The sequence below is a fragment of the Taudactylus pleione genome, unplaced genomic scaffold, assembly GCF_031769625.1.
Source record: "Taudactylus pleione unplaced genomic scaffold, aTauple2 ptg000687l, whole genome shotgun sequence".
Lineage (NCBI taxonomy): Eukaryota > Metazoa > Chordata > Amphibia > Anura > Myobatrachidae > Taudactylus > Taudactylus pleione.
Window position 1 is genome coordinate 920264 of NW_028285089.1, and position 22411 is coordinate 942674.

Consider the following 22411-nt stretch of genomic DNA (forward strand, 5'->3'; position numbering starts at 1 on the left):
TGCATTGCCCCCTGTAGTTGTGCCCATATGCAATGCCCCCTGTAGCTGTGCCCATATGCAGTGCCCCCTGTAAAGTTGCCGATATGCAGTGCCCCCAGTAGTTGTGCACCTTAAAGTAGTGCCCATGTAGTTCTACCCCTTGTAGTTATGCCCCTGTAGTTCTGCCCCTTAAAGTAGTGCCCCTGTAGTTCTGTCCCTTAAGGTATTGACTCCCCCCCGTACTTACCTGATCCATCACGGCCGTCATCCGGGCTGTCGTTCCTGCTGCCGCGCTGACTGCATATAACTAGATCCAGCAGGCATGGCCGCACAGGCTCCTCAGTGTGTGGGTGACGCCATGACGTCACCTGCGCACTGCATCACTGGGAATGCTGGCCTCTGAAGTGATCAGAGGCTTCCTTAGCCTCCGATCACTTCAGAGGCCATTGTTCACAGTTGCAGTGGGGAAGCAACGGCCCCCGGCGCCCCCAAGCTGCTGCGGGGGCAATTGTTACACCACTGACGCTGAACTGTTTTCTGCCCCTCTAACCCCCAAGACCCCCTACGCACAAGGCACAAAATGGAAGTGCCTCTGATGCTGGCACCTGGCAGGCTGTCAGCTTAGACAGCTGCCGGTTAGACTCTCCAGCAAGCCAGCAGGCACAGTGTGCGGTGCCTCCGGACACCTTCTGCGCCTGGAGCTTGTGCTCCACTGGAACCGCCCTCCCTACACCCCTGCATCTATCTATCTATCTATCTACAGCTTCTCACACTCTGGGAGGTTTCTACATCTAACTACAGTGTCTCACTCTCTGGGGGGTTTCTACATCTATCTGTCTACAGTGTCTCATGCTCTGGGGGTTTCTACATCTATTTATCTAGCTATCTATCTATCTATTTACAGTATCTCACTCTCTGGGTGGTTGCTGCATATTGGGCATACGCGGTGGAGACATTACCAATGCCCTACTCAAGAAAGAGAGTGAATGGACCTTTAGATTAGGAGCAGTTGCACCCATGGGCATGAATGAATACATTAATTTTGGTGTCTTTCTACCAACTTGAATATTTTATATATCAGCATTTTTTATTCCTGTCGATATCATTCACAGTCATATTATCAATTTTTTTCACTTCTTCACCTTTTCTCACGCTTAATAGTTTAATTGTGTTGCACAATTATCACTTCTGTTGTCACAATTTACACATACTCATCAATTAACAATTATATATCTTTCACAATTATCACATTCTAATCATTATATATGATTTCATAATCACATCATACATCAATCACCAACATACTGTACACTGTCATTTGTTATTTATCACTGATATTGATTTTATGGAGATTAGCCTTGCAATCTCATCATTGAATCTAACCACCTTTTAATCTTCATCATTCATCACTGCTTAATAATTATACTCTTCACTGATGTATGTACACAATAGCTGGCATACTCTTATACTTTAGTATATTAATTGGGTCATGATATTCAATTGTCCATTTTGGTTGGATATTGTCCTATTTATGTCTCTTTTTCATATATAACCCTCCCCCTCCTTCTGCAGGATATTATTAAGAATCAAGTTCTATGTATTTATTTCTTTACCTTTGCGATCTTTCTGGCCTGTAGCATCAATGGCTAATGCTTAAGAACTGCATTCCTATCACTCTGCAATGCCTTTTGGCAACAGAGTGTTTTTTTTTTAGCATGACTAATATGTTTGCAGTGCTCACTATCTTTCTTCTGTCAATATACAGGTTTCCCATTGCGTACTGATCATCAATTCCAATTGGTATATGGTTAGCTATAGCATGAGTCCCTGACCATATACTGACATAATATTTTTCTTCTTTTTTCTATATCATGCTTCTACTTATCTTCATGGGCACTCTCATCATAGATTTTCAGGAGAGATGTCTGCAATGAATTTCATCAGACACCTCTCAGCTGATACAATGTAACAGCAGATGCCTTACTTACTTATTCTTACCCTCTGATGCTGCTTGAGTACGCTCACATGCCATTCACTACGGTGGTACAATGACGTGCAGTAGCTGCTCATTTAGCACAATTAAGGGGGAATAGACTAATTTTTCTAATAATTGTTTCTGTCCGTCTTATGTACGAAATTTGTATTAATCAATTTGTACTCACTAGGTATTTTTAATGACTAATATGTGAATATCTTAATTAAATTATAATACTTTTTGGCATATATACCCCATTTATAAATTTGTTCCTCTTAAAATTAATGAAACTTGTTTATAGGTTTATATAACCAATATTCCTTTTTCCCCTCTTCTCCTTTTTGTTGATTAATTTCATTTACTTTCCCTATGGCACTAATTATCATCTTTATTATTAAAATTGTGCTATCAGTAGGCTGTTACATATCAAAAAAGATTTACTTTTAACATTGTTGTTTTTCCAGCCTTCTGATTGGCTTATACACTTTTCTACTATATTCTGCACATTGTGGCTCGCCTAGCTTTTTGATTGGCTACTAGAGGTGTCCTGCATAGGCTGATTCCACATATACATGAGTGTTATAAGCAGGCTGTTATATATTATGGAAGATTTATCTTTATGCATTGTCGTTTTCCCAGCTTTTTGATTGGTTTATATGCATGTCTATCTTTTTCTGCACATTGCTACTTATCCAGCCTTTTGATTGGCTAAAACATATGTCCATCATAGGCTGATCCATCAATGAGTACTCAGACAGATGCACGTTACCAATAGGCCATTGGGTCTATCACTCATGAATGGGATGATGTAATTGGTCAGCAGCGGGTGTAAGAAGGCTGACCTATTGCTTAGGCTATAGGGTTGGGACTGTGAGCAAGCCTCGTATCGGCGAAACGCGCGTCAGACTGGCACTTCCGGGTCACGTGATGCGCACACGTGACTCCGGTCTTCCAACTACACACAGCGGCATGCACTAGCGACACTGACAGCACTGCTGACTACACCTGGACCGCATGCTGGACAGGTAAGTGGCGTATACCCCCTGCACTGCCCAGCGCATCAGGGCAGACAGTCCACCAAACCTGCCAGTTTAGTCCACGGACATTTACACATATTGTGCTGGACCTCCCCTCTCATTTCCATCAGTAGCATACTTTATCCATTGAGAGGGATAAGGAGTCGATTGCTCTGTATTCCTAATGTGACACAATATCAATGAGGTCCTGCAGGGTGTTTCACATGCTTTGTCTTGGCTAGTTCTTTTGAAGTTTATCTATGTGAGGTTATCTATAATATTTAATATTTTATTAACCCCATGATAGCATTATACACACAGTATATGATCTACTTTGATGATATAATCTTTCTCATATAGTAACTTCTTAATGCATGTAGGCATCTATATTTGTATACATACATTTGTATACATACATTTGTTTTACTCTCCTATCAATGATAATTGCTTCCTATTATAGATATGAGCATGTAAGGTGGAGTAATATGCCTAGACTGTGAGTTAATTGGTAAAATATTGCATTGTAGCTAAAGGCACATATATATATTCATATCAATGTAACATTATCTCGCCTGGCTATCTATCACCCACAGCGGAGATCATATCTCCCCTGATTGAGTTTTATATACGTATTATTTGTTTGTTTGTCAATTGTTGTAATAATCTTAAGACTGTGAGGCATTTGGGGCTAAAGGCACATATAAATACTCATATCAATGTAACATTATCTCTCCTGGTTATCTATCACCCACAGCGGAGATAACATCTCCCCTGATTGAGATTTATATATGTATTACCTTTTTGTTTTTCATTTACTATAATAAGATTGTGAGTTAATTGGTAGAATATTGTATTGTGGCCAAAGGCACATATAAATATTCATATCAATGTAACATTATCTTGCCTGGCTATCTATCACCCACAGCAGGGATAATATCTCCCCTTATTAAAATGTATTTATGTAATATTTATTCATTAAAAGTAAATTTTTATATCTCTAATACCTATAGTGTGCCCCCACATAGAGTCTCTTTTTCTTTCACTCCCATGATCTATATCTATCTATCTATCTACAATCTCTCACTCTCTGGGGAGTTTCTACATCTCCGACCATTTGAACCACAAGCAAGGATCTTGCAAGGGCAGGAAGGCCCTTTGGACCTTGTTGGATGATGCCCTATTGTTGCTGGTTGCAAAGGGGTCCCATAACAGTTCAAGCTTCAGGGCCCCAAAAATGTATATCCACCACTGGGATAGCCTAATGTAAAACATGCAGCACACACAATAGGCCCTTTATAAATTTCAGCTCCAGGCCCATGTAGACCTTAATCTGGCACTGGATTTTAGAGATTGAACCGCAGCTGCTAGAAAGCATCATATTGCTAAACCTCATTTGTTTTTGTCACAATTGGGAAATACATAGGAGAAGACTACATGAAAATGTACTTGATAAAGAACTTCCTCTTTTTAAAAATAGTTTTAATTTTGCAATAACGTTCAGTAGAAGGTTTACTGTCACGTCTGTACTGTACATAGGTAAAACAAGATTCAACATGACACGAAACAACCAAGACAGGTTAAAATCATAATTGAATTAGCACAGTGTTCATGGAGGTTATACTTTAATAAGTACATTTATTAGTTGTTTATGATTTTAGTTAAAGGTAAAACTGTTAAAACACATAGACTAAAAATTAAAGCAGCTTAATGTAACATTTGTGAATTCCACTCATTGTGCCAACACCGTCTCTATAGCCTGAAGCCATGATCTACAGTATTATGGGTTCTTCTGGACTGAAGTGGAGAATTCTTTTGGAAACAGCTGCATGCACAGAGGTGTCTCAGAGATGCACAACATAAGGCAACTAATGGGGGAACTGCTATCTGGAACTGAAGACGCTTCAGCTCTACAATTAAGAAAGATCTTTTTATGGGAATTATTAATAAGCAGCCAACATTTACTTACTTCTTGAGAACTGAGTTCTGCATATGCAAACCATAACAAGGCTGATAATCCCGGCAAAAAGGATAATGCCTCCAAAAACCAGAAGCCAGAAATACTGCCTGTACCATGGCTGCTCCATTAATGCTGTGGGAGAAAGAAGACAATCATCAGACATACATACATACAGTAACCAAGCACAGGGTGAGGCGAGAGCTCATCTGCCAATGTTTGGAATAGGGCTATATTAACTATTTCTGTTGTGCACTTGTGTATTATTAATCCCATAAAACAAATCCCAATATATGTAATTTACATATCAGTTGATTTTTAGTCACATGATTAATTATATGATGTAAATTATGTTATCTATAACCAATAGATCTCTCATTTACGGATTGTTTAGCTACAGTAGCTCCATAGAGATCTATTGGTTATATAGTAGATCATGTTTTATCCTATGAAATTAATACAGTGGCTAGAAATACTACTGATAATAATGTAGTCCTTGCCCAAACTGCACAATTAATCATTGAATGTTTCTGCAGCAGCTCTATTAGTATAAAGTGTGAGTAGCTTTACTTACAAATCATTTGGGGGGGCATCATGCGACAGACTTTCTTTTTAAACTAAAGTTTTCTTGTTATGTACTTAATGTAGCTTTCAGGGACAGAGGTTCCGATAACCGCTGTCACTGCAACTTACATTCCCGGCATATTGGAGGAGTCTTTCATCTGATCATAGATGGTTAGTAATGCATCCGCTCTCACACTAGGGGTTATGGAATATGCAAATGCTAATCTCAGTTTTCCCTTTGTGCTCCATGATGCGATGGGGAGAACAAACGTTGAGAGTCCCACTTCTAGGCTCTGTGATCTGTGCATTTGCGATGGAGATTGTAATCACCACAACATCGGTCGCACCATCAACATTTGCAGTAGTCTAGGATCTACTCTAGCTACTCTCCTCAAATGCAACTAAACATGGCCTCTGAAATAGTGGATTAGTGACTGGGAACACACAGGGGTGCCGAGAGGCAGGGAGGGAGGGAGGGAGCGGGTACTAATTACCCGGGCTTCCTGGGAGGCCGCGCCACCCAGCCCTGGATTTGCGTCAGGCTGAGGGGCACAGTGCCCCACTCCCCAGCAAGCAGCGCCGTTTTGTGGCACTGCACCTAGGGTTTTTTCTTTTATTTTCTAAGGGGGCATGGCTACACTTCCAGTGATTAGGCCACACCTCCTTCTCCTGGGCCAGGCCAGCTCTTAAAGGTCCTGGGAACACAGCAGCATGACATTCCTATAATGGCACCTTTTGCAATCACTTTAGGTTACCTCCCTGTCTCCACCCGGAAACGCCCATTGATTGCAAACCCCTTCTCGAGCGTTAGCAGTGTTGTACACAAGTGCAATTGGCATAGGACACTTGGGTGCGCAGTAAGGGATTCCCGGACTTTTCGCTCATGTGCAGTAACAAAACATAGCTCAAATGTGTAAATTTCGGTACTGCGTCTATCGCTGAATCAGGCCCAGTGTCAGTTTCTGGAGCCGGATAGAGAGGGATTGTAAGATCCCTCTCCTGCAAGAATGCCTTCAAAAGCATAAACCTTATACCATCTGAGAATGGCATAAATAAACCAATGGGGCATAAACTCTGAAAGTTTGGTAGTTTGGTACATAGGGGTCAGACCTCAGTCCCCATTGATAATAATAGGGACTGTGGTCTGCAGCACTAATGAGCTATAGGATAGTATAATATCATTCACATCGCATACTGAACATTCATAATCCTAAACAGATTTGAGGCTGTGGTTAACAATAGTATTGATTTATATCTTTAAAAGAGAAACTCGGCAGTTAAAATCAGGGAACATGATAAACACCATGCGCCCCATGCATCTTGATGTGCGTTTCGCTGTGTGCTTAGTCATAGGAATCAATGTGAATTATATTATATTGTCCTTTGTTTGTATACAACTGCACTGCATATCAATAGGATAGGAATTGGGATTGAGTTCAGGCAGTTTCTAAAGTCCGTGTACACAAAGAACGTTCATGCTTTAGGTGACCTAATCGTGCTAACTGTTGATAATTAGGCACTTGATATTAATTACAGTTATTGTTAATATAAACAAGTGCAGGTAAGTGTAAACTTAGTGGGGGAGAGGGGGTTTGGGTTCGTGGGGAGGGGGGTGTTGGCGGCGGCGCATGCGCAGAATCACTCTTTTTATGAAGAATACCCTGAGAAGTATTCGGAGAGGACTCGTAGGGACAGAGCTTACTAGCAAGTGCTGTCCCTGCATACGATATTGGATACATCCTTGCGATGTATTCAAATATAACATTGCGAATCCTGGCAATTTTACCACATCTGCTACCGTCAACATCACTGCAAGAATCGGACTGGAATTGCACTCCTCGCACTGGATCATTTTAGTTCCTCTCCAAGTACTATTTGGCTGTTCTCTGCAAGTGCAAATGTGGGCCATGCACACCGGCACATAACCGGCAAGTAAAAATATATGCTTGTTAGTAGGGGCATCTTCTAACACTAGTACAGAGCAGGTTCTAGTACACACTGATTAGAAGAACTAATAGTAAACCAGCTTCATATGTTGCCCATGCAGAAGCAGACACATCTTAAGATGAGTATAGCTCTGTATATGAGCATAAATTCCTTATTTTTCTGTACACATTTCGTTTGAGTAATGTACATCTGATTTGCATCCAAAACAGTTGCAGACAATAGTTACGGTAGTATGCGTGTATATAATTATGTTACACAAACAGTCAATAGACCAACTGAGTCACATGGACAAAAAATACACTGCTATGATTCATTAGCGGACGTTGTCTCATCCTCCCAGAATACAGTATATCTGCATCACCAGACTAAGCAGCCATGAAAGCCAAGCTCTCCTCTAACTGTTCTGACTTGGAGATGGTTACCAGCAGCAGCTGTCTTTCTTGTGTGTATTTTACCCCCACCCACCAGTAATATCCTCCACTTCAGTGAGCCAGTGCAGAAGCTGCTGCTGACATAGTATATTTGGAATGTACCTTAGATTTGTGCAGTTGGAGGCAAACTACTGATCCCAAGGGGTATATTTACTAAAGTGAGATTTTTTAGAAGTGTAGATGTTGCCCATAGCAACCAATCAGATTCTACTTAACATTTAACTAGCACCTTCTAGATTAGAAGATAATAGCTAGAATCTGATTGGTTGCTATGGGCAACATCTCCACTTCTAAAAACTCTCACTTTAGTAAATATACCCCCTAGTATCATCCACCTACTTTGCAATAATAAAGAAGGTGGTTGCAATGTTTTTATGTAATTTTATAATCACCATGAATTGTCTGTGGTTGTCAAACACAAATTACAGTTTACTATGCGTTTTGCATAAACTCACATGGAATGGGTGGTGGTATTGAAACAAGCAAACTACCTGTGGTTTGTAGCAAACTGCTTGTCTGAAAACCAATCATTCTACAACAAACATTTTCTCCTAATTTAACCCTTCTGGAAGCATTTGTGTGTCCCATAGGCATGGTGCATATTTACTAGTTGATAACAACTGCTACTTCTCTGTGCTATGGTTGCAACTCTATGCTATTTTAAAGTTAAACACATCATATCATAAGATTTTAGTCTAAGTGCATTTTTGCTAATACTTTGTAGCCACATTTTAATAATTAAATGTGAATCAAGCATCTGTGTATAGCATCATACTCAAGGCACATTCCATATGACAAACAAAATAATTCCATTTGACAGATAAAGTGGGAAAGTTGCACATAGCAACCAATCAGCTTCTAACACAGAGGCCCCATAGCAAAAGTTTGTAAGGGCCCCTATGTACCACTCAATGGTGAAAAATGTATATAACACATGTAACTTTGACAAGGAAGATCGGCCCCCCTAAGGTCTAGGCCCCATAGCAGCGGAATCGGTATGAAATACCGCCGGCCGCATGGTTGGATTCCCGGCAGCGCCTGGCCGATAAAAGCAGAGTTCCCGGCAGGGACGCCGAGAGGGGGGGGAGCGGGTAGAGATTACCGGGGCCCAGGTTTCCTGAGGGGCCCGGTGGGGGCCCGGGTCCGGCGCCGCTCTCCCTCCCTCACAGCAGCCCAGCACACAGCGTGTGCTGAGCTGCAGTGGAGACTGCTCGTGTCTGCTGAGCATCAGCCACAGCAGTCTCCTATGCCTGTGGGGGGGGAGCGATCACACTGATTGCGCCCCCCCTGGCTTTGAGCAGGGCTGAGGGGGCCCAGAGCGCCCCCCTCCCCAGCGCGCAGCGACGCTTCGCGGCGCTGCAAATCCTTTTTTTTTTCGGGAAGGGGGCGTGGCCACGCCTCCCGTGATTAGGCCACGCCCCCTATTACCCGGGCCCGCCGTGTCTCTCAGCGGGCCTGGTTCCCGGCAGCGGAAGCCGACAGCACTGGAAATCCTGATCATCGCTAAGATAAATATAAACTAACCTAACCCCCTAACCCTCCTTAGGGGTGCCTAACCCTAACCTCCCCCCCAAGTGTCTAACCCTAATCTCCCCTCTAAGTGCCTAACCCTAACCCCCCCCTTCCCCGCTGCCTACAACTAAGTCCCCCGGGGGGTTGCCTAACCCTCCCTCCCCCTAGCCTAACCTTAACCCTCCTGGGGGGGTGCCTAACCCTAAGTCCTCCCCCGGGTGCCCTAAACCTAACCCTTCCCCCCCCGGCGGCTGTCCGCTCGCGGCGCCCGGCATCCCTTCGATTGGGATGCCGGGCGCCTGTCTCCCGGCGTCGGGGAAATGACAGGAGTCTAGATATAGACGCCCGGGATTTCACCCTCACCGGGATATGACAGTCGGGAAGCCGGCTGTCGGTATTAAGGCAGCCGGTTTCCCGATTGTATACCATAGCAGCTGCATCCCTTGCACCTATGGTAGTTATGCCCATGTTCAACGGTCAATTTATAGACTGCTAGATAAATTATAAAAGTTGATTGATTGCTATGGGTAACTTCACCTCTTTATGGGCTCTATTTATTAACATTTTTACTAAAATAAAGTGAAAAAGGGTGTTTTCACACCCTTTTCACATTATTTTAGTATCACCTACAGTTACTAAAGGGCAATTGGAGTAGAATTCGTAAAATTCTACTCCAAGCCCTAATTATCACTTATTTTTAGTAAGCAAATCGCATTTCCCATAATTGTAATGGGAAATGTGATCTGGCCAAAGTTACTACAAATAAATTGTGAAAAAAATACTGGGGAAAGCCCTGTGATAATAATGCCACCTGTAGGTGGCATTATCCAGGGTCTCCCCTGGTTACCAGACTCCTGCTTTGCTCTAACGGGCAGAGCAGAGCCCGTAGCCGGCCTCAGTGATCAGCTGTGTGGTCTATACAGACCTCACGCTGATCACTACTTAAAAAAAAATAGTCAAAAAATAACTTACCAGAGTCCAGGGACCGGAGATCGGGGCTCCGGTGTCCGGTGATGTCCTCCTTCCGTTCCAGTGCAGGATGGGAGATCAGCTGACTGGATTCATGGAGGACATCACCGGAGTCCCGATCACCGGAGGTAAGTGTAATTAACGGAGGGGGGGTCACGATTGCGGGGGCAGGGCTTAGTGGCGGTGCTTAACAACGGCCGGTCAGCGCATGTGCAGGCACTTGTCACGGTAATTTTTGCGAACATACCATGATAAGTGTGCGGAGGGAATTCGCAGGGACAAAGCTTTATCGCAAGCTCTGTCCCTGCAAGGGATTATTAGTAAATCCCTGTGATATTGCCTGAATTCCCAATGCGAATTCAGTCGGTAAAATCACACTACAATCTGCATTCAAAATGCAGATTGTAGTAAATAGAGCCCTATGTCTCTGAAAGGTTTGATACATCTCCCCAGTAGCATCTCACGTTCCAGTTACTATTACATATAGTATACATTGGATTTATAAGGGTTGGTAGCATCATGTTTGTTTATTCCACGACCAAGGTGAGAGCCTTATGCTGGGTACACACTAAATGTTATGTCGTCCGATCCAACGGATCGGAACAACATATTGGGCACATCGTCTAGTGTGTACCCACTATGTAGCTGACGATGCTCACTCCTGCAGGTAGTCAGCAACATCCTCTGTCGGCCCTACATGCAGGGCCGACGGGCAGGGGTGTAGCGGGGGTGGTTCCAGTAGAGCATGAGCTCCGGGCACCAAAATGGACAGAGGGTGCAATCCAGGGTTCCGGGAATTCATGGGGCGCTGCACAGTGTGACGGCCGCCAGTTAGTTTTATCTAGTTTTTTTTGCTCTATATCCTAAATAAGTTACGGATCTGAGATACGTTTCTACATTTCATGTTCCTTCAAACTGCCCAGATTGCCTCCCCTCCGGCCCTCCCTCCTCTGTGATCATCTTCTGTCACCTCCCCTTACCTGTCAGATTGATTACATTCACTTCTCACCTCTTTAATTCCATCTCCTCTCTATCCTGTGATCGGCTCTTTGCCCCTGTCCACTCCTTTCTGCTTCTGTCACTGGCCCTCTCTGATCGGCACTTTCCTCTCCTCTTTGATCCCCTCCCTCCTTCTCTCCTCATTCTGTGCTTCAATGGACTTAATAGTTACTCATCTGAGGTAAAATCCTGCACTTCAATTATAAGGTACTAGTTTAAAAAAAGTCACTGCTTTGCTATTTAAAGTAATGGAGATGTTCCCAGGCATGACCAGAAAAGTGTTATTTGAAAGGTCTTTTAAAATATATAAGGAGACCTGGAATAATAATAATGGTGGTAGGCAGAGCATGATTAGTACTCACATTAATATAGGTGCAATGTATATTAGCTAAGTAGGAGCATAGCTGAGAATGGAGCTTCCCATAGGTGTTACCACTCCAGTAATAGCTGCTCGGGGCAGTAATTGCAGTAATAAGCTGAGCACCCTGTGAAATCTCACTCTAGCACATGTACTCTGTCAATTTAAGTTAAATGATCAGAATATATAATACAATCTCCTCTATTGACTGATAACAATTATTCAAAGGAGATAAAAGTCAGATCCTATGTGCTATACATAAATAAAGCAGTGCCAAAGCAGCTACCCCTAAATGCATCACCGAAGCATTCTATTCCCCCAATGGGACCTCAATGCCCAGCGTGATACTGCCACTGTTTGCTGTTTTTCTCTTCACTTCAGTATTCCCCCGCAGGCTGGCCATACCCCACTGGCACAGTTCAATACAGGTAGGGGGTGGGGCTGACATGCACTTTCTCCGGGCACCATTGTTCCACGCTAAACCTCTGCCGAAGGGGATGTTTTCGCTGCCTGCATCGACAAGTGTGTATGTACTTGCCGATGTCGGGTCCCCCGCCGGGTCCTGTCGATGCAGAGGTCGGGCTGGGTACACATCGTCTAGTGTGACCCCAGTCTAACTGTATCTATGGATATGGGAAGGAAACTAAAAACACAGAAACGCAACCCAAGGGGTAAATTTACTAAGTGACAGGTTTGAAGTCACTATGGGATTGTGGAGTTTTTTCAGCGGGTTTGTTTCCTGCGATTTACTAAGGGCATGATCACAACAGAAATCACACTTTTAAATATAAATCACTATTAAATCACAATCAGGTCCTGCCCAATATTGAAAACCAGACCTACAGTAGGCCTTGATACCTAGGCTGGTAGTGGAAAAATCAAGGGGACAGATGTGTGGGGGTCAACCCAATTTTCTACTAACCCCCCCATACTTTAAAAATCAGAGCAACTTGTATGAATCTCTCCTTTCAAAACTTCCATATTTTCTAAACAAATTCCACACTGCTATGTTATGTACTGTAGGGTGAAGTGACTTACACTCATAGTCGAAAGCTGGGTACTTTCTGACGATTGGTAAGTGCATACACATTTACCAATCGTCAGCCGGACGTCACAACTAGGCAGGCATTTATATGTGCCCGCCCAGATGTGAGATCACTCACCAGCAACCTTTGCAACAAGTGTACGGGCAGTCGGCTAACGACTCATACACACAGCACAATGTACATATATATAGCATTGCTCCTGCCACTTGTGTGATTATCAATCTAGAGTGATGCCGGTTTGTTTTGTATATATATATATATATATATATATATATATATATATATACTGTATATTTATATATATATATGTGTGTATATATATATATATATATGTGTATATATATATATATATATATATATATATATATACAGATATATCAGCCATTGGCCAGTGTGTACCCAGCACAAGATAATGGGCTCTATTTATTAACATTATTTTTACTAAAATAAAGTGAAAAAGGGTGTTTTCACACCCTTTTCACATTATTTTAGTTTCACCTGTAGTTACTATAGGGAAATTGGAGTAGAATTAGTAAAATTCTACTCCAACCCCTAAGTATCACTTATTTTTAGTAAAGCAGATCGCATTTCCCATAATTGTAATGGGATATGTGATCCTACCATAGTTACTAAAAATAAACTGTAAAAAAATACCGGGGGAAGCCCTGTGATAATAACGCCACCTGGAGGTGGCGTTATCCAGGGTCTCCCCCGGTTACCGGGCTCCCACTCTGCTCTAACGGGGAGAGCAGAGGCGGGAGCCGGTACCAGTAATCAGCTATGTGGTCTAAATAGACCACAAGCTGATTGCTGTAAAAAAAAGAAAAAAAAAAATGAAACATTTTTTTTTTACTTACCTGAATCCAGGGACCGGTGATCGGGCCTCTGGTGATGGCTCCTCTCCGGTCAGCTGGTCTCCCACAGTGCACTGCTGCCCGGTCATCAGGTGATCGGGCCCCAGTTCAGTATGGGAGATCACCTGATCGGGAAGCCCGGAGAGGGAGGGGGGGTCGGGGAGGGGAGGTCGCGGGGGTCCGCGATCCCGGGGGGCTGGGCTTAGCGCCAGGGGCGGGGCTTAGCACCGTGGGGGGCAGCAGCGACGGTGGGTCGACGCATGCACGGGCTCTTAGTCGCGGTATTTTTTCCGAAAATACCGCGACTAGAGTGCGGATGGGATCCGCAGGGACAGAGCTTTATCGCAAGCTCTGTCCCTGCAAGGGATTTATAGTAAATCCCTGTGATATTGCCTGAATTCACAATGCGAATTCACTCGGTAATATCACACTACAATCCGCATTCAATATGCGGATTGTAGTAAATAGAGCCCAATGAAAGCTATGTACTTCTGGTCACTCCATCCAGCTCCTCTGCACAGTGTGACAGCATTGTGGCTTTGCAGTGTCATTAGAAGGTGTTCACGGCCCAAAAGCTGCAGGTGCGTGATGGTGTTACTAAGTAGTTCAGCTGCAGTACCACAACAAGGAACAAGGGATGGCTTGGTGGCCTAGACTGGAGCCTGATCAGCAGGGGCATTTTCAAGAGAGGAGGGGGCCCGTGTGAGGTCTCCGTCCAGGGCCCCCTCCTCCTCTCTCCAATGGGTGGCTGTGCACAGCAGCCATTTTCCTGATGTTTTCCACACTGCCGACACCGGCGCCGCAGCGGCGGCCATTTTCCAAGCATTTTTTACCGGGTGCCGACGTGGGACTCTGGAGTAGTAAGTATAATATGGGTGCAGGGTGTGTGATGTGGGCCCCCCTGGACCCAGGGGCCCGTGCGCATCGCACACACTGCACCCATTATAAATACGCTCCTGATGATCAGTCTAATGGTTGATTACCTGATCATCAGGCACTGGCTGGGCGGTCCTGGGGGTCCTTGAGAAAAGGTGGCCCAGGGCAAGTGCCCCACACTCTCTTTGTGAGTGGATATAGGAAGTGGCCAAAAGGGAAATGCTGGCACAGTTGGAATGGGGAAGAAGAAATACTAGTAACTAGAGGGAGGGGAAGGGGTAGGGATTAGGGAAAGAAGTAGGGGAGAAATACTAACCCAAAAGCCGCAGGATCAGAGATCTGACCTGGAAGTCACAGTCACATGACCACTGGGATCTGGAAGATGCAAGTAGAGCCGCTGCAGCAGCCAGGAGCAGGTAAGCCACCACAGGGACACCAGGGGTGAAATGTCGACATTCTAATATGTTGACATTTCATCACGGTCTACATGGTGAATGTCAATATGGTCAATGTCTACATTATGACTGTCGACATACAGTATCATACCCAACCCGATGCAGACATGTCAATTTTATTATCATAGGCCTACCTCTTCTTGAGATGAGAGTATGAAACATGTAATTTCTCTATATCTAATTAATCAAATGAAGTTTAGACAGTATCCATTGGTCCCTGTTTCAGATTTAGGTACAGCCAGTAATGACAAGTCTGTGTGTACACTACACATGCTCCAGAGTGAGGCAGAGGGTATGCACATTACATAGTGTAATAATGAAGAAGTTACTTACGAGCTCCGATCACCCTCCCAGGCCACGACTCATACACAAAGCAGCCACCAATACTGGATCCACAGAGCTACCTCCCCCCTCTGCAGCTGTGTGATGTCAACACGCTAGGCACAGGCCTCACTGCAGTATGAATTGTAGGGGCTGCCCTTAAATAGGTGTCAGAAAGGGAGGTGGCGCAGCTGTCTTTGGGCTGAGCGGGGTCTCTGACCTACTGGGCCCCCAGACATGTAAGTGGGGCCTGCAATAAAATGTGCCACCCTCCCCACCTTCACCCCAGGGACAATCAGCTCTGTCGTGATAGAACCATACTTGCCTACTTTTGAAAAAGCATTTCAGGGAGATTGTGAAAGCAGCACCTATGAGCGCGTGTTACAGTGGGCGTGTACTGATAAATCTGAGAGGCGTGTCCTAAACCTGACTTACATCCAAATGTAAACCAGCCCAAAAGCAGTTAGTAAGATCTGTTTGTTGATGAAAACACACTAATACTTTTCAGAAATTCATAGCGATCATAGGCCCTCATTCAGAGCCGCACGTTAACAACAGTACGCTCGTTGCGTTCCGATGTTGACTAACCGCGCATGCGTCGGTGTTACACCGCGCATGTGCGTACGGCAGATTGCGAGCTTTTTTTCTCTCGTTCCTAAAATAGCGTACAGGAAGTGACATGTCAAATGTGATTGACAGAACAGGGCGTTTTTGGGTGTTGACGGGGGTGGAGATGAAAAAACGCAGGCGTGGCGAGGCGTTTTTGGGGCGTACATACATTAGCAGATGCGAACGTCAAATGTGTTCGGACCGTCTCATACGTCACTGAAACATCCGCTTTCCCTTCAAAATGCTCGCACAGCTTAGGGTCAGGATTACTCGACCACATTGGCGATGGCCTTCTCCTCCGTCCCGGGACTCCACGATGGTGCAGCGATTAATCGTGGCTGGTCAGTAAAGTAATTAGTGTTGGATTGAAATCCGACTTGGTATGTGTTTGGAAAGCAGTTTATTGGGATAGCACAAAAGCGTACGCAGGTGGAAATCAGAGCTGCTAATGTCATGATTACATAATCAATTAGCGTACATTTTTGGGCTTTTATTTTGGCCACAATTTGGTGGTTATGGCCTATTGTAACAATAATGTCATCATCTTTTAATTAGCTCCCCTTTTTTTTGGTTTACTGTGGAATTTGCATCGCTATGTGTTTTTTTAAACGTTCCTTAAAGAGGCCTTTTTTTTAAAAAAAGAGAGTCAGTTTTTGCGTTTAAGGCCAGGATTAACTGTAACCCATTTGTACAATAATGTCACAATACAATGTCAGTGTTTTGTTTTTAATTTATTGTTTACACACAAACAAATTGGCATAATATTGTATTGCCTTTTTTTGTGGCCAAGATATTTGATCAAAAAAAAAACAAAACATAACTACTAACATAAGCGTAAATACAAAATTTAAAAACATTTCACAAGAAAGGAGAGGGAAGTTTTGACCAGAAAGGAATATGAGCCAAGCACAGAAGGAAAGTGGGAAAAGTCGCCATTGCTGTCACCGTTTTCTCGCCCGTTTGGCTGGGTGAGGGTGGGCGCCAGACCGGGTCCGGGATGCCATCGGGCTGGCCTGTCCAGAGGCAGATGTTGTGGCCTCTGGACTAGGCACAGGGCTAGGCACATTTGGAGGATTGTCTGATGTTGTGCCAGAGGTAGAGGATCTGGATGTTCCGGCAGGAAGGGAGGTCGGCTCCACCATGTGCTGGCGAACGAGCTGCTCCAGGGCATCGGCGATGCGGATGTTGGCCCTGGTATTTTCCGCCAGGGCCTGAGCAATGGTCACGTTGGCCGCAGCATTTTGCTCCAGGGCCTCAGCCACCCGTATCAGACTGGCGTCCATCCTCTGCAGAATCTCCGTATGGCAATCCGATTTAAAATTGAGTTCTGTGAGGAGGCCCACTGCCTGCGAGGGGGCACGCCCTGGACTGGCTTCTGCAGGGTCCTCAGCCGGATGTACTGGTTCCTCCCCTGCAGAGTCAGCAGAAATTCTGCGGCCAAGGCTCCCCTCTGGAGCAGACTCATCCGCCTCTGTCTCTGTTAGGAAATTGGAGAAAAGACTCACATTAGAATCTACATATTGGCACAATAGCATTTCTGAGTTGGTGACATCACAAGACTTACCTTGGCCAACATGAGGAGCCGCAAAGTCTGGCATGTCTGTATCCATGTTGGACACGCCAAACACCTCCACAGCCTGCACACACCCCTGTGCCATCTCTTCTGTCTGTCAACTCCAATGACACAGGGGTGGGACCCCCACCTGTCCCCCTTGCATGCCTAGCCCTGTCGGCAAGTTTTTGTTTTAGACGATATTTGAAGTCTGCCCATCTGTGGAATGAATTTGGAACCATTATCCTTTTTTTTACAATGGGGTTTGTTTATAGGATGGGAAAGTGTTTACTTACCGCCGTTTGACATCCCGGGCTAGACGGACATAATCACCCACCCTATTGACAGCAACGGCGACCTCCTCCCACATTCTCCACTTCTGGCTTTGGCTCATATTCCTGGCTGCCTGGGGCAGGATGTCAACGCACTTCTGGATCAAAACCTCCATCTCCTTGCTTGTGAAATGTGGCTGCCTTTTTTTTTTGGCAGTTTTGGCGGGTTGACTGGGGCCAGCAGTCTCTTCCATGTCATCCTCCTCACCTATTTGGGTAAATATGCAGATTTAGCCACTTCACAACTTGCACAATATTATGTTTTAAAATACTCATTGACACAAAATGCATGAAGGCCTTACCGCCGCAATTTTGACCATTGTTTCCCTGGTTTGAAGCCATGTCTCTGCTTCCAGCATGAAATCATCCAGAAATTCTATGTGATTTCGTGACGTATTTATACATGCGTCGTTAGTTTGCGGCCGCATCATTGATTGTGCGTCCCTATGATTCATCCTTAATTTGTGCGGGAAAATAAACACTATTTATGGCTTGGTGTGTGTGGATTCGAGGTGGGGTTGTTGGAGTGTTGTCGGTTAAGTGGTTTGGATTTGGTTGGTTGGTTGCGTTTGGAGGATTTTGGAGAGTTGTTTTTTTGTTTGTTTTTGCTACATTTCTTTGGTTTTTCCGTTCGCATTTTTTTCATTGTTTCAACATCCTTTCCTGATTTGGTAAGTTTTGTGCATTCAAATTTGTGGCCAATTGGTGTATTCTTCTGTTTTGTGGTTAGTTAATTTGTTTAACACTCATTTCATCTTTTTTAGTTTTTTTTTGTTTTCGGACCCAAAGAAGTTTTTTGAGGACATCTTATATATTCGAGTTGGGTAAGTCCATTTTTTGTCTTGCATTTGTGAATGAATTACGGCATTTTTGACTGTTGGTGTAGTGACTTGTATTTGCGAATAATTTACCGCATTTTTGACTGTTGGTGTAGTGACTTGCATTTGCGAATGAATTACGGCATTTTTGACTGTTGGTGTAGTGACTTGCATTTGCGAATAATTTACCGCATTTTTGACTGTTGGTGTAGTGACTTGCATTTGCGAATAATTTACCGCATTTTTGACTGTTGGTGTAGTGACTTGTATTTGCGAATAATTTACCGCATTTTTGACTGTTGGTGTAGTGACTTGCATTTGCGAATGAATTACGGCATTTTTGACTGTTGGTGTAGTGACTTGCATTTGCGAATAATTTACCGCATTTTTGACTGTTGGTGTAGTGACTTGCATTTGCGAATAATTTACCGCATTTTTGACTGTTGGTGTAGTGACTTGCATTTGCGAATACTTTACCGCATTTTTGACTGTTGGTGTAGTGACTTGCATTTGCGAATAATTTACCGCATTTTTGACTGTTGGTGTAGTGACTTGCATTTGCGAATAATTTACCGCATTTTTGACTGTTGGTGTAGTGACTTGCATTTGCGAATAATTTACCGCATTTTTGACGGCTTATTCATCATATAATCCAGTTTTGCTTTTCCCTTTTCCATTTTTTGGGTCCATTTGAACCCTATTTGACGTACGGTGTGCAATGTAGTTTTCATCGATGGCCAAATGTGTTTTTCCGCTATTTTCTGTGTTGGCTTGCAACAATTTTTAAACAAAAAAAACACCCTCTAAATTTTTGAAGACTCATTGTTGCCTTTTTTACAGTTTCTACGTATCATGACAATACCCCGGCATGTAAGCAGCTATGGATGGTATCAGAAATCTAAGTTGTTTTTTCTTACTTTTGGGGTGGGTCAAAAGCCTTACATTGTAAACTTTGAATTTCAGGTAGATCTGGGGCGAATTGTTCTGGCCCTGCTCCCGGAAGACGACCAACCTCAAACTCGTCCCAGGCGTAGGCATCGTAGGCATGCAAGGCCCCAGATATTTCGAACACGTGTCACCCTTTTTGGAATGCCCGATGATGAGGTTTTAAGACGCTACCGTCTACCTCCCAAAATCATCATAGACACTCTCTCATTAATAGAAAGTGATCTTGAGCGGCAAATTGACAGTCCAACAGCAATACCACCACTGACGCAATTTATGGCGGTGTTACATTTCTGTGCCTCAGGATCGTTTCAAACAACGGTGGGAATAGTGGCGGGCATCTCCCAATCCTCCTTTTCCCGGATCCTGAGGGCAGTGATGGAGGCACTTTTCAAGCACCTCCATCATTTTATTAAAATGCCTTTGGATATGGGTGCCCTTAGTGTGGCCAAGGCCAATTTTTACCAAATAGCTGGCTTCCCACACATCATAGGGGTTGTGGATGGTACTCACATACCACTTCAGCCTCCAGCACGGCTGGAGGCAATATTTAGAAACAGGAAACACTATCACTCCCTGAATGTAATGGTGGTATGTGATGCCTCCCTCCAGATCCTGTCCCTGAATGCTAAATTACCAGGAAGTGCACATGACTCCTTCGTCATCCGGCAATCAGGGATATGGCAGAAATTAACCAACCTACAAGCTGGTGATGCGTGGCTTCTGGGTAAGTGGAGACCTTTAGTACATAACAATGTTAAGCTTGATACACAGTGTTCCTGATGTGGTCTATTTTTGTTCACAGGAGACAGTGGATACCCTTGCATGTCCTGGCTGCTCACTCCTTATTTGGCTCCCACACCAGGGCCACAAAGTGCGTATAATTCCGCACTTACAGCCACCAGGCAAGTGGTGGAGCGCTGTATCGGCCTTTTAAAAGGCCGATTCAGATGCCTCCACCGCTCTGGTGGCGAGCTCATGTATGTGCCGGATATGGTGTCTAAAATTGTGGTCCTGTGTGGGATATTTCACAACATTGCCATAAGGAGTGGTGTCCCAATGCAGCCAGAGGATGCCTTACCTGAGGATGGCCCCCCCGAGGTTGGTCGAAGGTCAGTATGTGGGGGGGCCATACGCGATGATGTGGTGGCCAGATTTTTTAGGTAAGTTTGTTCAAAACTCCAGTGTTTATACCTAATGTGTTTGTTTTTTTTGGCAAACATCTAATTTTTTTTTAATTTTCTCACCATCTTCTGTTTGTTCACATAATCTTTGGCACTCCAACGCTCACTACTTCCTGCTACCCTTACCAAACCTGGATCTGGTCCTTTTGGGCATATATTCTGGAACCCATATCGCAACGCCATGTTTGTGGAATCATGTTGGCATGGTCCTTCGTCAACCAGTTCTTGATTTTGTGTTTTTATTTTATTTTTTCTTGGTATGTGTTGTATTTGAATTTATCACTGTGTATTTTTTTTGGGAGTGACCACTTTGTTTTCTCTGTTATGTGGTGAATAAATGTTTGAAGAGTGAAATGGTCTTCCTTTTTTGGGACGTTAACAGCAAGTGTAACCAGGTTAACACAAGTTACATTTGACTAAGGGGTAAACCAGTACTGACGCCAGTTGAGCAAAACTGAAATATGTTTTCAGCTTTCCAATCCACACCAAAAGGAAGCCTGGCCCAACCTTGGGATTTGTAAGATTGGCCTAAGCAGCTTGCGCACCAAGTAGGAACCTGGAAAATGTAGAAATCTGAAATTGACACTACACCCAAAAAGGGAAATTACATTGTTACTGTTATGTGTTTCTGGTGTCTGTTTGACATACAAAGACAAAACACAATCTAACTTTTAAAAAAGGGAAATCCTTGCAGGAACTTATGTCAGGCTAAACTATCTTGGTGTTGGTTTTTAAAAATGAGCCACAACGTATATTTGTCTTTAAAAATTTATTTGGCAAATACAACAAAAAAAAAAAAACTAATGCCGAAGGAGGCCAGACAGCCGGTCGAGGGCCACCAGAAGGCCGATTACATGGTGGCGCATCTGCCCCACAACATCCGCCACCTCTTGCCGACGCCTCTGTTCCTCTGTGGGTGAGAAAAGTGTGTGGGTTAATACAACAATAGGGACTCCACAGAAAAACATAAAAAAAAAAACAAATCACTCCTAAACCCAAAAACATAAATAAAAAGGGTGGGCTGGCAAAAATACAAGGCCTAGGTACAAATTCCCACAGGTATGATATGTGTATGCTTAAATCACCAGGAAGAGGTAAAGGCAAACCTTCACAATCAACAAAAGTCAAGCCACAAAAACACGAAGAAAGGCACGAGACATGATTACATACAAACAGTTTGTGCTTTAAAAAAAAATAATAAAAAACATACCGGGAAACAAATCGGGAGCTCCGGCAAAACCTCCATGATCCTCCTCGGAGGATCCGTCATTCCCCAAAGAATGGGGCGGAGTTATGCTGGACTCCGGGGAGGGGGTAATTGGAAGAGGGGTGGGTGGAGGAGAGGGGGAAGTGGGACGGAGGGGAAGGAGGCCCGACATTTCCGGGAGAGGGTCTGGGAAGGATGGGGAGGAGTGGGGAATAGGCGAAAGATTTGGGGTGGAGTGTTGGCTGGGGGTTGGGGAGAGTGGGCGGGAACGCCGACGTTGACGGCGGAGTCTTGGCTGTCCCCCTAAAATATGTCAAATAAATTGCGTTTAGTTTATGGACAAATCCGGGCAAACAAACAAAAAAAAAAAAAGAAAAAAGAAATAAAACCAAAAAAAAAAGCAGTAGAATTAAAAATTCATAAAAAGAGGGAAAACATGCAGACGCAGATATGAGTACAAATAATAAATAGAACAGACAGGAAAACATGCACACGCAGATATGAGTAC

The 22411-nt window shown here is 44.0% G+C and overlaps 1 protein-coding gene across 1 annotated transcript in view; it reads right to left on the minus strand.

Moving 5' to 3' along the window:
- Window positions 1–22411, minus strand: part of SCIMP (SLP adaptor and CSK interacting membrane protein) — a 146385-nt gene that overhangs the window by 112939 nt on the left and 11035 nt on the right. Inside the window, exon 3 of the mRNA XM_088456117.1 lies at window positions 4937–5059. Coding sequence (XP_088312243.1) covers window positions 4937–5054 — 118 coding nt within the window. The 5' untranslated portion in view covers window positions 5055–5059. The remainder of the gene's footprint in view (window positions 1–4936; window positions 5060–22411) is intronic.